The sequence below is a fragment of the Typha angustifolia genome, chromosome 9, assembly GCF_048772165.1.
Source record: "Typha angustifolia cultivar Huaian chromosome 9, ASM4877216v1, whole genome shotgun sequence".
In the NCBI taxonomy this organism is placed as follows: domain Eukaryota; kingdom Viridiplantae; phylum Streptophyta; class Magnoliopsida; order Poales; family Typhaceae; genus Typha; species Typha angustifolia.
Genome location: NC_133247.1, coordinates 10976499 through 10988776, shown reverse-complemented (window position 1 = coordinate 10988776; position 12278 = coordinate 10976499). Strand labels below are relative to the sequence as shown.

Here is a 12278-nt window from a genome sequence, read left to right as displayed (position 1 = left end):
AAAAAAAAAGATTAAAAGAAGAGAAAAAATAGTGCATGCATTTTTGACACAATCACACCACATTGAGATTTGAAGATCCAACCAACTTTAAGGATTTTTTAGGGCATCTAAAGTGAACAATATTTTTACAAGATAACGAAAGAGCTGTTTCGATTCACAAGCAGAGTAAAACCTTCCCCATGTCATATTGCATATATTGAGTAGAAAGAAGTACAAAACTATATATTCACAAAATGTGTATCAGAGTCAGAGCTGAGAGACAAATTGTTTTTACATTTACAAAAGATATGAAAAATGCTAATGGGCCTTTCTTTTCTTTCTCTCAAAATTTAGCAAATCATCAGACTGACAAAAACTATTCAATTATCATATACTTGAACTTTAATAGGAAAAGGGCAAAACTCACTGCTTGAATATGCAGCTCTCAGAACGTTCTACTTCAGCAGTTCCACAATAGAAACGTAATGCTCAGTTCTTTTTCCGGTTCCTGGTAGCACGCTTAACGCCATTATTACTTGAAGAGGATGTAGAAGGTAAGGGTAGAACTGAGCCACCTTTTGTGTCACTTGAAACTGAACCAGGAGGTTCATCCTCTGTCTCCTGTCCTTCAATGTGAACTAACAAAACTCTTAGCTGGACAAAAGAATCATGGATCAGTTATGATACAAAGCAAAAGTTGCAGATGTAGAACACAATTTACCATAATACATCTCCCAATGAGTAGATAAGTGAATGGAACATTTAGAGACAATCAATTGGCCCAACCCGCCAAGGTCTGATCCGAACCCGATTTTAACAGCGCTAAACCTAGCACGGATCCGGTTTGGGCCCGTCCCAAGCTGGGCTGGGCCCAAACTGGTAATGGGCATAACGAGCTAGGCCTTTGTCTGCCCAGCCTGAAAGCCCTTTCAGCATCTCACACCTACTCCTGCCCTCAAATTCTACGCAGCTCTGCTCTCATCTTCCTCCCCAAAAGTCAAAACCTATCCGGTTTATCACTCTAGCTTAAATGCTTGAGGTTGCTCTCTGCTTCCGCTAAAAACTCACATCAAGGGTCCTGCTCTAGCCTCAGATCCTAATTCCCATCTTGTATCTCTTTATGCTGTTTTGTTTGCTTATACACAATATCCTTTATTTTCTGATTGTCGTTTGCATATTTCAGAAATTATCTGAAGCAAATAAGGGAGGAGACAGAGCAGAAGATTGCTCAGCTGTGCTTACAGATCTAATGGCACCCCAAACAAATGGTGGCTGGCTTTTGCAAAGAGGAATTTCATGAATATTGTTGTGCAGCTGTAATCGTCAATTAACAAGAGATGATGGATGATACTTTTGAAAGTAGCCTCTCATGTATTTGATTTAGATGGTTTCAGTCATTTCTTTGATTTGTTCTGCTGATAAAGTAGCAATCATCGAGGCCAAGCAAGCCGAGGCGGAGGAGTGCGAGCATGGCAGCGGACCCAATCCTCGCTGTAGGTGAGCCGCCGAAGAACTTCCTTAGCCTCACGGCTAACCCCATCCTCTCGGCGACCGGAGGAGTGCAGATGTGGAGGCTCTGCTACCCCAGCAAGCAAGCTGAGGTGGAGGAGCGTAGATGCGTAGGGCCCACCTAGCCTGCCTGCTAAGTCTGGCCTAGCCCGGCTCGCCCCACTGATCCCACTCTCTCACGAGCTGATGGACGGTAATAGACTAGACTATTTTAACCTAGTTCGGCCCAACCCTTACGTGGGCGGGCTAGCAAACAGAGTGCTCAGCTCGGCTCATTCAATGATCACCTCTAAAAATAGTACAACATGTAAATAACTTCACATTTCAATAAGGATAAAGCACAAAAAAAAATCATGGGGTGACATCATGGACAATAACCAGAGTATTAAATAGCACAAGGTCAATCATATCCTAGAGCAATATTGTGCTCAACACTAACTATGCTAATCCAAGAGATTCTTTATCATCATTGTCTGCCTAGGCGGAGGATTTTTCTTGTACGTTCTTTATAAGGGACCTTTCAACAGTCAGATAAGCAAATGTACAAACATTAACTAAGGGTGAAAATCTACATCTTCAAATGAGCAATAGATTAGGTTATCTTCACCATCCACCAATGATAGGGAGGAAATGAGAAAGGAAAAAGTTCAGCTGGAATATTCTCTATATCTGTAATACCACAAATGCACAAGAAAAGAATTAAGGTACAGCTTGGATTTATATTTCCAGTCTTGGGTTATGGAGATAGGATAGAATACAAAGTTAAAGATTGGAAAGAAACTTATGATATAAAGGTTTTGAGGATAGAACACAAAGTTAAATATTGGATAGAAACTTATAATACAAAGGTTTTGAAATAAGTAGCTCTAAAAGTGAGAAAATGATAAGAGATACATAATTTGGAGGGTATTTTGTAATGAAAATAAGATTAGAGGTAGTAAGTTAAACTGCCTTATAATTCAGGATGTGTTAGTATAATTATCCCTTTAATGATTTTTCGTGTTCGAGGTGAACGGTCATTCAGGAACGAAAACTACTTTAGGTTGCAGAGCAGAAGAAGCAAAACCTCCCAGGGCAGTTCTCCTATACATAAAAAAGTTCTTTTTGTGGGGTGTGGAATAATAGGTCTTGAGAAGGAGAAAACTGAGTGACACCTGAAAAGAACATGTTTGGGGCTGTTGTTCTTGAAACGAGTTGAAATCCATTGTTCAACCTCGATTCCAGCTCAACTAGTGGATTTGGACCACCGCCGAGGTGGAATCAGCTCGATTTCAATTGAAACCTTAAATCCTGTTTTCCTGGGGATGTTAGAAATTAGTTTTTCTCTACCTATTGAATTGGTCAATATATACTGATGATGCAAAGTTTAAATGCCGTTATCATATACTTCAAGTTTTTCTCCAACAATGGCAGTCGTTCATAGCATAATTAAGAAGCTTCATAAAGAATTAAGAAGTTGTTACGATCAGATTGCATCCTTAATCAACCCTTCGAAAAAAATAATACCCAAATTCATAGAAGTGAAAAAAGAAAGATATTTGGTGCTAAATTGCTTATTGTCAGGTACAAGTGTACAGTTAAATCTAATGCAGCAAAATAGTCATCCATCAAAGCTCTCAGGTCAATGAGAAGTCTAAAGGGAAGAAAGGTAAGTTATTTGATGAACAGAATAAAATTGCCCTCATTTTCTGTGGCATTTATATGCCAAGATTCTAATTGATATAGTTGTTGAATTGAGCACAAAATTATAGAACATCCAGACTCTAGAAGACAATATATAAGAAGATAAAAGACACATTTATGTTAAATGTTCAAAGAGTACTAACCTGTTCCTCCAGATTTTGTATTTTCCCCTCCTTCAATCTAACTGCAGCTTGCTCCCTGAAAATACAATTAGTGCGGTGAATTGTATAAATTAGAATAATAATGAAGGTAATTTAGGCTTTTAGCATCTCCACTAGTGATTAAGCTAATAATAAAAACAAGCATTTGAAGAATCAACTTGCATTAGCTTAAGATAAAAAATATTCCACAAAAGTAATTTATTCAATAAAATCAGATTTGAGGAAAACAAGTATTTGAAGAATCAACTACTTGCATTAGCTTGAGGTAGTAAAATATTCCATAGAAGTTAATATGGAAACTATATGAAAGTATATTGCTGTTGAGTTCATATATGAGAGTCTGTGACATACTATAAAAGCTTCAGATTGGAACATGGTTAACCATTTCAAGATTGAGGACTTTGCCCTACCTGGTACTATTAAATATTAACTATTGAATGAATATGTTCCAAAATGATGTTCTCTAAAAGTCAGTATGCATTTTCAATGCGAGAAGTGCTACAGAAGACAAACAACATATTTAAAATACCCTCCGACAAAATCAATGTGTTACAACTTGCATGAACAAATGGGACCTATACCTATAAACACAAGTTTAGACTAAAATCACTTTAATGTAGCTTCTATTTTCTTAGATTACTACTCTAGTTAAGCATGGTGGACAGTTACCCATATGCCCCTCAAGAAAAAAACAAAAACAATGGACAAGTTGCTTCAATCAGAACCCTTTACATGGCTCAAGGAGAAAACTAAAATACATTTCTAAAAGATCATTGAGACACTTCAATCAGAACCCTTTGAATCTGCTTGTCCTCAGCTTTCTATTATATATGAGTGATCCCAAAAATGAAATAGCATGATGAATTGTGGAGTGGTTTTTTTTTCCTGCTCTCTATTCTTACAGCTACAAGGTGGCAACCATCCGTTCAGTCGAGTCCCCTAGGATACTGATACTAACAGTAATATATTTTAGGGGACTAAAATGGAAAAAATACATCAATTTTTGCACTCACCTGATGCTGGATTAGATAAGCAGACTATAAATGTAAAGAGGCACTATATTAAGAGCCTCTGTAGACTGATGGTTAACAGAATAGTTATTCAACTGAAAATTGAACCATCATAGGCATTTAGCAGATCAGCAAGGACATAAAACTTCCACAGAAAGAAAGAGAGACATTTTTAAGTGAAGAAATCCCAAATTGTCAAAACAACTACTCGCCAACTTATAGGAAAACTGAATTGCAATTCTTCTCTCATTGTTGGTTGGAAAACATGGCAACCAAGTAATCCCTTACTCCTTTCTCTAGATGATATGACTGATGGACACTAGCGCCTTCAAGGGTGTGTCATCTAGAGTGAAATTTCAAAACTATTATTTCAACAAATTTCAATCTGATATAAAAGAAAACTGCGGCTATTGGGAACGGAAATTCATTTTGCAATCTATGTCCTCATTTTTCAGCTTCATTCCTAATCTCGGTTAAATACTTCTCTGAGATAGCAATATCAATGCTGAATCGTATATCTAATTGTATTCATGGGAGGTGAGGGCTCAACTATGCTTGGACATTAATACAAAATATAAACAACAGGAATGAAATTCCAAAAGAAGTATCCAAAGTTCCAAACCTGCTAATATGAAGTGGTTTTAATAGGTTCACTACATTAAATATAAAATCTTTGTTATTTTTACCTTGGTAGATTTGTTTTTGGCAAGGAAAATGTTTTCTATCTCTGGTTATATATCCCTTGGATATAAAGTTTGAACACATTTCATATTATATTCTATAGCATGTTGGAAGAAAGTAACCATCTAAGTATCTAACATCTTTCTTGTCATTCCTTTAACAAGTGATCACAATCATATGCTTGCAGCTTCATATGTCTAAGCATGTGGAACAAATGTAGAATATCTCTGCACATAGAGACACAAGAAATCACATGTATCTCACTCAACTTCTCACATAGCAAAAGAGCATACCTTTCTTCGATTTGCAGAACCTTTTGTTTCCACATCTCTTGATTCTTCATAAGATTTTCATTAATCTAGAAGAAGAAAAAAATAGAAGCATCAAGTTAAACGAGAATACATCTCTCAATAATACAGAAGATATGACATACCAGTGAAATTAGTAACTGTCTCTTATCAAATAGTTTCTTTACTTTCAGATTCTACAGCTAACGGGTGCTTACATCATCAAGAAACTTCTTCTCTTCCATACACTTGGTGAGCTTCATTTGTAACTTCTGCAGCTTTAGACCCACAGCCTTCTCAACAGCCTCAGAAATTTCTCTCTCATTTTCTTCCTTGACTTCTAGCAGAAGTGATTCATAATACTAGTTCCAACAGAATAAACAAAATCCAACAATTGGTTAGGCCCAAAGTGAATATTATCATACATATAGAAGCTCAAATAATTACAAAAATGACAATTTACAAGGATATTGGAAGAATACACAAAAACTATGCTGAATGTTTCAAGATGAATTCTAAATAAAAGTTGCAGTATCAAATAAACCAAACAGTAAAAGCACATACTTTTCTTTGGTTTTCGAGTTCAGATGTGAGGAGGTCATTGTACTCTTGAACAATCTGAAGGGAAGAAAAGGAAAGAAGTGCAAAACAAGTTCTAGAGGTTAGAGGTTAACTAGTAAGGAAATGAAGAAAAGATTCAAACAAACATGTTAAAATAATGTATTACAGCATCAACTTTACTGTTGAAGAGAGCCTCGCTAATTCCAGAATCTCCGCTACACTCACAAGTTCCACACATATCATCTGTGTGAGCACAAGGGAGATTTAACTCAACCGGTTTCCCATCAGTTTTTGATTGAATTAGTCGATGGACATAGTTGTCACCAACATAATCCCAAACTCTTTGCGTCTCTAATTCAAGTGAATAACAGTGTTGTGTTTCTTTCCAATGTCTGATAGCATGTCCTTCCTTGTACCTGTGGGGAATTTTATCCAAATAAAGACTATTACAAAATACATTTGATAACATTCTCCTACTATAACAGAACAAAGCAGAAGAACACCTTCCGCAACCAACAAAGCCACAGATAAGACATATCCATAAGTTCTCTGAAGTCCCACAAACAGAACATGTTGATTTTTCAGGTTGTTGCTGGCAATATCTGCAAACCTGGAGTTAATATTCCAAACAACACAAAAAAATGAGGAAACTCACATAGGACGTCTATGAATAATCAGATTCATGACATAGTTAAAAGACTACCAGAGAAAAAAATAGACAAATGAAAGGTGGACCAAAGGTATTGCTTCCAAACTAGCTTTTATTTTCATAACATACATTTTGAAATAAAGTATCACCCCAAAAACAAAAAAAGAACACTGGTTGAATTACAAGCATTCTGCTATATAATAAGCAACACAAGACATAAAATAAGAAAAATGACACTAAACCCTCTGAAATTAATTTTGAGCATGAAAATTGTTTAGGCTCATAAAATAAAACGTGTCAACTGTGATGAATATAGAGATACAAGCCAGGCTTTCATGTTTCTGTGCAAGGTTACAACAGAAGCATCACTATTTAACATATCAATATATTCCAAAAGGTGAACCAGTGAGCTACATGCAAGTAAATGGTCTGTGCATTTGGTTTGGTAAAGTTTCGAGATCACGAAAAGTATGGATTCAAGTATTGGCCAATCCCGATAAGTATTGCCAATATGGCCAATTTAGTCAATCCCCAATCTAAATTGTCCAAAATGGAACAACCAATATGGCAGATATATATCGTTTTTTCAAGCACCTAATCCCAATCCCGAAACCCATATGTAGAACCTTGACGAAAACCACAAGATATACAAAAGGATGAGAAAATTTTGGGACTAAGGAGTAGGAACCCTAGTGAGAGTAAGAACCTAGGCGAGTGATGACAAATGTGTGGGTGAAAAGCCATAATCATATAAAGAAATTAAGATGGCCACAAAAATATAACCAAGAAGCATGGAGCTTAAGAAACACAGACACAAATATATAACCGAAAACCCGACACTTAGCATTGGAGAAGAGCATAAGGATAGTTCGTTCTTTTGGTAAGGCTCTCGAATGTATAGCTATCAAATACCCTGCTTATTTTCTTCCTTTCTCCAGTAAAAGAATTTCTTCATCTAGCCCTCGGTTACCCACTTCAACATCCAAGCATCATTTCATAGGTAGTGCACCTAGCTAGTGAAAATGCATGGCACTTCAAGAATTGTCAAATGAAAATATGCTACTGTTAGGAAGTCACCAGCTTGATCATATGCTATTTATAGTGTACTCAATCTCTTTTCAGTTTCCCACTTTCCTTTTTTATTCAAATAAAACAGCAGTGAATGCTTAATTACTTAAGCATAAAGAAAAATTAACGCACTGATCATTTACAGTAGGAATAAAGAGAAAGTACTTATTGCTTACAGGACATGAAGAATCTGTCCATTTTGATATACATGAACAATGGAAAGAATGATTGCAAATCGTTGTCAGAATGCCACTAGTATCTTGGTCCAGCCTTTCTGGAAAAAAAGAAAACTCATTTATACTTTTATTGTCAACAGAAAAAGGAGGGAGTTCAAGTAAATACAAAATATTCATATAAAAACATTAAAAGAAATAAAAGAAGAAAATAAAAAAGGTAACATGGGACAGAAAAACAACACAGACAGAATAACCATAAATTCTTTTTCTTATTGTGGTAGCTATTACGGCGTGGTGGAAATGAACGAAAAGCGAGATGAACATTGAAAATCAATTGAGTTATCCTATCCAATCCCCTTATTATTGATAGATTCCCTCTTCTATCCATTCAATCTTTCCGATCTATCAAAAGAGATCAGGCCATAAATCAATTAATTTTCAAGGTTCATCTAAGCAAGTGAAACAGCTAGAAGCGGTTGCTTTGCCACAACATGTATATATACATATATATATGCCATTGATCATGATCTATGATAATTGAAGACTGAAGTTACCAGAAATGGATAGTCATGATAATATGTCATCAACTTCCATGTTCAAGTGCACCAACACAACTAATGCCAGAGAGCTATTCTGCTAGAACATAGGTTGGGGCAGCCGCATGTGACCACATTGGTGTGCCCATATGCACATCACCTATGTAGAAAAACTTTTTAAGGGGGCTGGTGGGTGAGGCGGGTCAGCCAAGCGACAACGCAATCGGGTTGGATGAGAAAGTTAGCTTCTTTTTTTTCAAAAAAAAAAACAAAAAGAATCTTCCTACCCTAAATAGTAATCAATCACAATCCCATTTCCTCTTTGAGTTGTCCGTACATTGCTTTTGCGGGTAAAAGAGTGATTGAACAACAAGGTTTAAAAAAATTATAGATAGCAGATGGGCAGACAAGGAATCATGTGGTGCTTAGGTGCTAGGCGGGCGATCAGAATTCAAAATGGTTAAAATATAAATAAATTAATTAAATAGTAGTTAGAGTAAAAGTTAATATTAATACATACAATCTAATTGATATATTAGTGCATTCTTGTTAAAAACTGTAGTAACCTATTAGAATCCACTAGTTTATCAGCATGTACAATAATTTTAAATATCAAAGTCAATCTACGCAGTAAATTATGATTTGATATGCTAAGGCGGTCACGTAGACAAAACCTAAATAGAGTCTACTTATATTCTATCTAAGACGAAAGCCTAGGCGTTTAGGCCGAAGTTAAACAATGTTGAACAAACATTGAATAAGACTCGAAAAGATTGGTTGATTATCCAAAACTGCATTAGTTAGATATTCACATCTGACTCTTGTTGTCTTGACTTCTTAATACTGTGTGTGATAAAACGAATATCAAATCATGATATATATAGTGTTTAATATATAACATATTCCGCCTGCAACGGTCCAACAAGCGGCACATGGCTGCAGTGGAGACCAGCAATCAACTTTCTCTCCTCTCTCTCTCTCCCACCAGCGGCCATCGCCTCCCTCTCCCCCTCCCATCTACCCATTAATTAAGAATCTAAATCTGATTTTTTTCACCAAGAAACATTACTAATTTGGAAGCTTCTAAGCAATAAGCAAAGTGAACACCCCAAGCGAACCATCAAATTTTATTAATTTAAGAGATCTTATTTAACAAGAGTTTGAGACCTTCAAAAGGTGTTAAGTTTGATTCTAGACACATACATGTTGTACATAATGTTAACAGTGTTGACATTGTTCTTAATTCCCTATCATTGATCCTCACGCTTTCACATTATGGAAAGAAAGGCTCAATACTTCCAAGTATCCTAGCACAACTTCTTCTCTTTGTATATATAATGTGATTGCGACAAGTATGTCAAATGTGATTAGGAAGATGGACTTTGCCTCTTTCGAATAGGATTAGATTTCTTTAACCAAGAAAAAAAAATGAATTCGATTCCAAAGCGTTTATTCTCTGTTTCAAGTTTCAACCAATATTTTATTTTGCATATGAGGTTGACCTCAACTCTAAAATCATTCTAGGTGGCACAATATGTGTCCAGAAATCATACTACAATCTGTAATATCTTTCCTTGCCATGTTGGTACTTATAATTAGAAGTTCTAGCAAAGTGAATAAAGTATAGCAATAAGCTTTTTTCTGTGGTATTCAGTAGTTACCAATATAGGTCACCCTCATCGTTATTATCTTCCCTGCTGTTCTCCCTTTTTTTTTTGTAATTCAAGAGAGGCAATTTTTTTTTCTTAATCTTATAGCATTCTAAATCTGCCGGTCTGCTATCTTCCCTACCATTCTCCTTTCTTTGTTGTTGTAATTCAAAAGTAAAGCAAGCTTTGTATATCTCTTAATCCGTTAGCATACTGAATCTGATGGCCTACTATCTTCCATTAATTCATAATTTCATACAATCTAATTTAACTCGATTTAGCTATCAACCGGATATAATTCAGATGAAAAGGTTATCCACAATATTCCTACAAGAATAGTTTACATCACAAGTTCTTAAGAAGAGCTTGTTTCTAGAATATCTTTAGTGAAGATAGATTAGACCTTGCTATCGATGATTAGATCATTTCAAATTTCACCATCTAAATGAGGCACTTACTACCATTTCTCTTCAGACTCAAACTGCCCAAATGAACAACCAGTTTGATAAAATAAAATATGAGGATACTTAGTTGGATGCACATTATAGCCTACATGCTACTAATGAACAGAAATAAAATGTGTTTCGGTCACAATTGGTAATAATTACTTATATAGAATCCTATTCTTGGACCAAAAGGGCCCCATGAGTTGCAATGAGAAACTTAATTTTCCAAGTTCTAATTATTAGAAGACCATCCGTCACTAATCAAGAAAGCCTTCCTAATAAAACATTCTGAGATGAATCTAGCACATTATTCTCAAAAAAGAATCCAAAGTACAAAGACAAAGAAACCAACAAAAAGCAAACCAGAAAGGACCCATCTTATTAAGGAAACTAGGTAAGTAAACTACAAATACAGAGAAATGAAGTGAATGAACTTACCAAGACATACTGGACAAGTAGGCTGTTCAGCTGAGCTCGTGAGCGAACACTGTGCATGTTCAACTGACCCAGTGTATTGCACATCTACAGTGTAACGAATATTACACACATCACCCTGTACCCCAGGTGAGTTCCCAATAAATACCAGTATACCACTCTAGGTGCCAATCTAATCATAATCCTATGCAACAAGGTTATAAGATTGCAAACCTCCAATGAGGAGAACTGCTTCCCATTGAAATGCTTATAAAAGCTGTCGGTCGAACTTTGATCATCAAAACTTATAATAACACTATATTGATCCTCCACCCCATCATTCCTACACCAAGAAGTTATACGATCTTTAACCTATAGATCCATAAAATAGAATCCAAAATTCAGAAGACAAAAGATTTTTACCTCACAATTCGCATCTCGAGCATGTGTTGCAAAAAAGATCCGCAGAATTGGCAGAAATCTGCGTAGGTCATGTGGTTCGGCACTGATAGGACACAAACCAGAGGTTTCCTTCCTACCTGAAACACCCAATCTTTAGCTCGTATGAAACCCTAAAAGCCTCCAAGATTTCAGTAGCTTCACAGAGATCGGGTCGAAGCGTTCATTACCGGGAGATTGGAGGGAGAGGAGGGAGAGGAGGGGTCGTACGGATAGAGGTAGAGGATTCCTCGCGTCTCCTCGATTCTAGGGTTTCCGGAGGAGAAGGGGACGGCCTGCGTGGGGAGGGGAGAGGAAGTGTCGACGAGATCACCGGAACTGCGGGGAGGAGACGAGCGTGACGACTCTTCTTCTGCAGCGAATGAGGCGCCAGCTCCGGCGCCGGAGCTGGTGGACGTGGTGGCGGACATTGCGGGGTTGTGACGAGAGAGAGAGAGAGAGAGAGAGTTTTCAACTGCTGCAATGTAATATTTGCAATGTCGTCCAATGACTAAGAAAAATATTAAGGGCTTTTTCTGCAAAGAAAAAAGCTATCACTAAAATCTCCCTCCGTCGAGATCGAAATCCAAAGTTTGTTCTACCGATGGTATCTTTCGAAGGCCTCTCTCTCAAATAAATAAGTCTAAAGTTTGGCTTCGTTCCTCGGTGATTGTTCTCTTCTAGCTGACATGAAGAAGATACAGAGATGCTGTGTTTTGTTTGGGAATCTCTACCCCTTGATTGATCCTTTGTGGATTGGTATGATATTGGTGGGGCTGGATTTGTAGTCAAACTACATAATAAAAACCCTCTGATGCAACTCTGTGATGCTAGTCAACATTGTCAATGGGATCAGCCCTGCATCTTTTACAGTGGACTCGATCTCCGACGATATTATAATATTAACTCTTAACTTTTAGTATTGTAAAGTTAATCACATTTTTCATGAAGCTAATCATATTGTTGATTGGTTAGCCAATTCTTAATACTTTCCTATCAACCTTATATCATATCAAATATAATTATTATTC

At 36.6% G+C, this 12278-nt stretch overlaps 1 protein-coding gene across 1 annotated transcript; it reads right to left on the bottom strand.

Moving 5' to 3' along the window:
• Nucleotides 1–201: 201 nt before the first annotated feature.
• LOC140767599 (BRAP2 RING ZnF UBP domain-containing protein 2) lies at nt 202–11965 on the bottom strand. The gene is made up of 12 exons (XM_073107582.1): nt 11439–11965; nt 11233–11348; nt 11044–11152; nt 10834–10948; nt 7765–7862; nt 6375–6481; nt 6038–6287; nt 5875–5928; nt 5529–5672; nt 5317–5381; nt 3315–3369; nt 202–633 (listed from the first exon to the last, which is right to left on the bottom strand). The coding sequence occupies exons 1-12, from the start codon at nt 11676–11678 to the stop codon at nt 469–471; spliced, it is 1518 nt and encodes a 505-aa protein (XP_072963683.1). The 5' UTR covers nt 11679–11965; the 3' UTR covers nt 202–468.
• Between the last annotated feature and the right edge of the window lie 313 nt (nt 11966–12278).

Excerpts from the sequence above, each read along its gene's own strand:
- LOC140767599 (XM_073107582.1), bottom strand. The coding sequence starts at position 11,678 with ATGTCCGCCACCACGTCCACCAGCTCCGGCGCCGGAGCTGGCGCCTCA. Across the intron at positions 10,949-11,043 it reads AGCAGTTCTCCTCATTGGAG|GGTGATGTGTGTAATATTCG; the intron begins GTTTGCAATCTT and ends CCTGGGGTACAG. Across the intron at positions 634-3,314 it reads TACAAAATCTGGAGGAACAG|CTAAGAGTTTTGTTAGTTCA; the intron begins GTTAGTACTCTT and ends TCTTTTGTCCAG.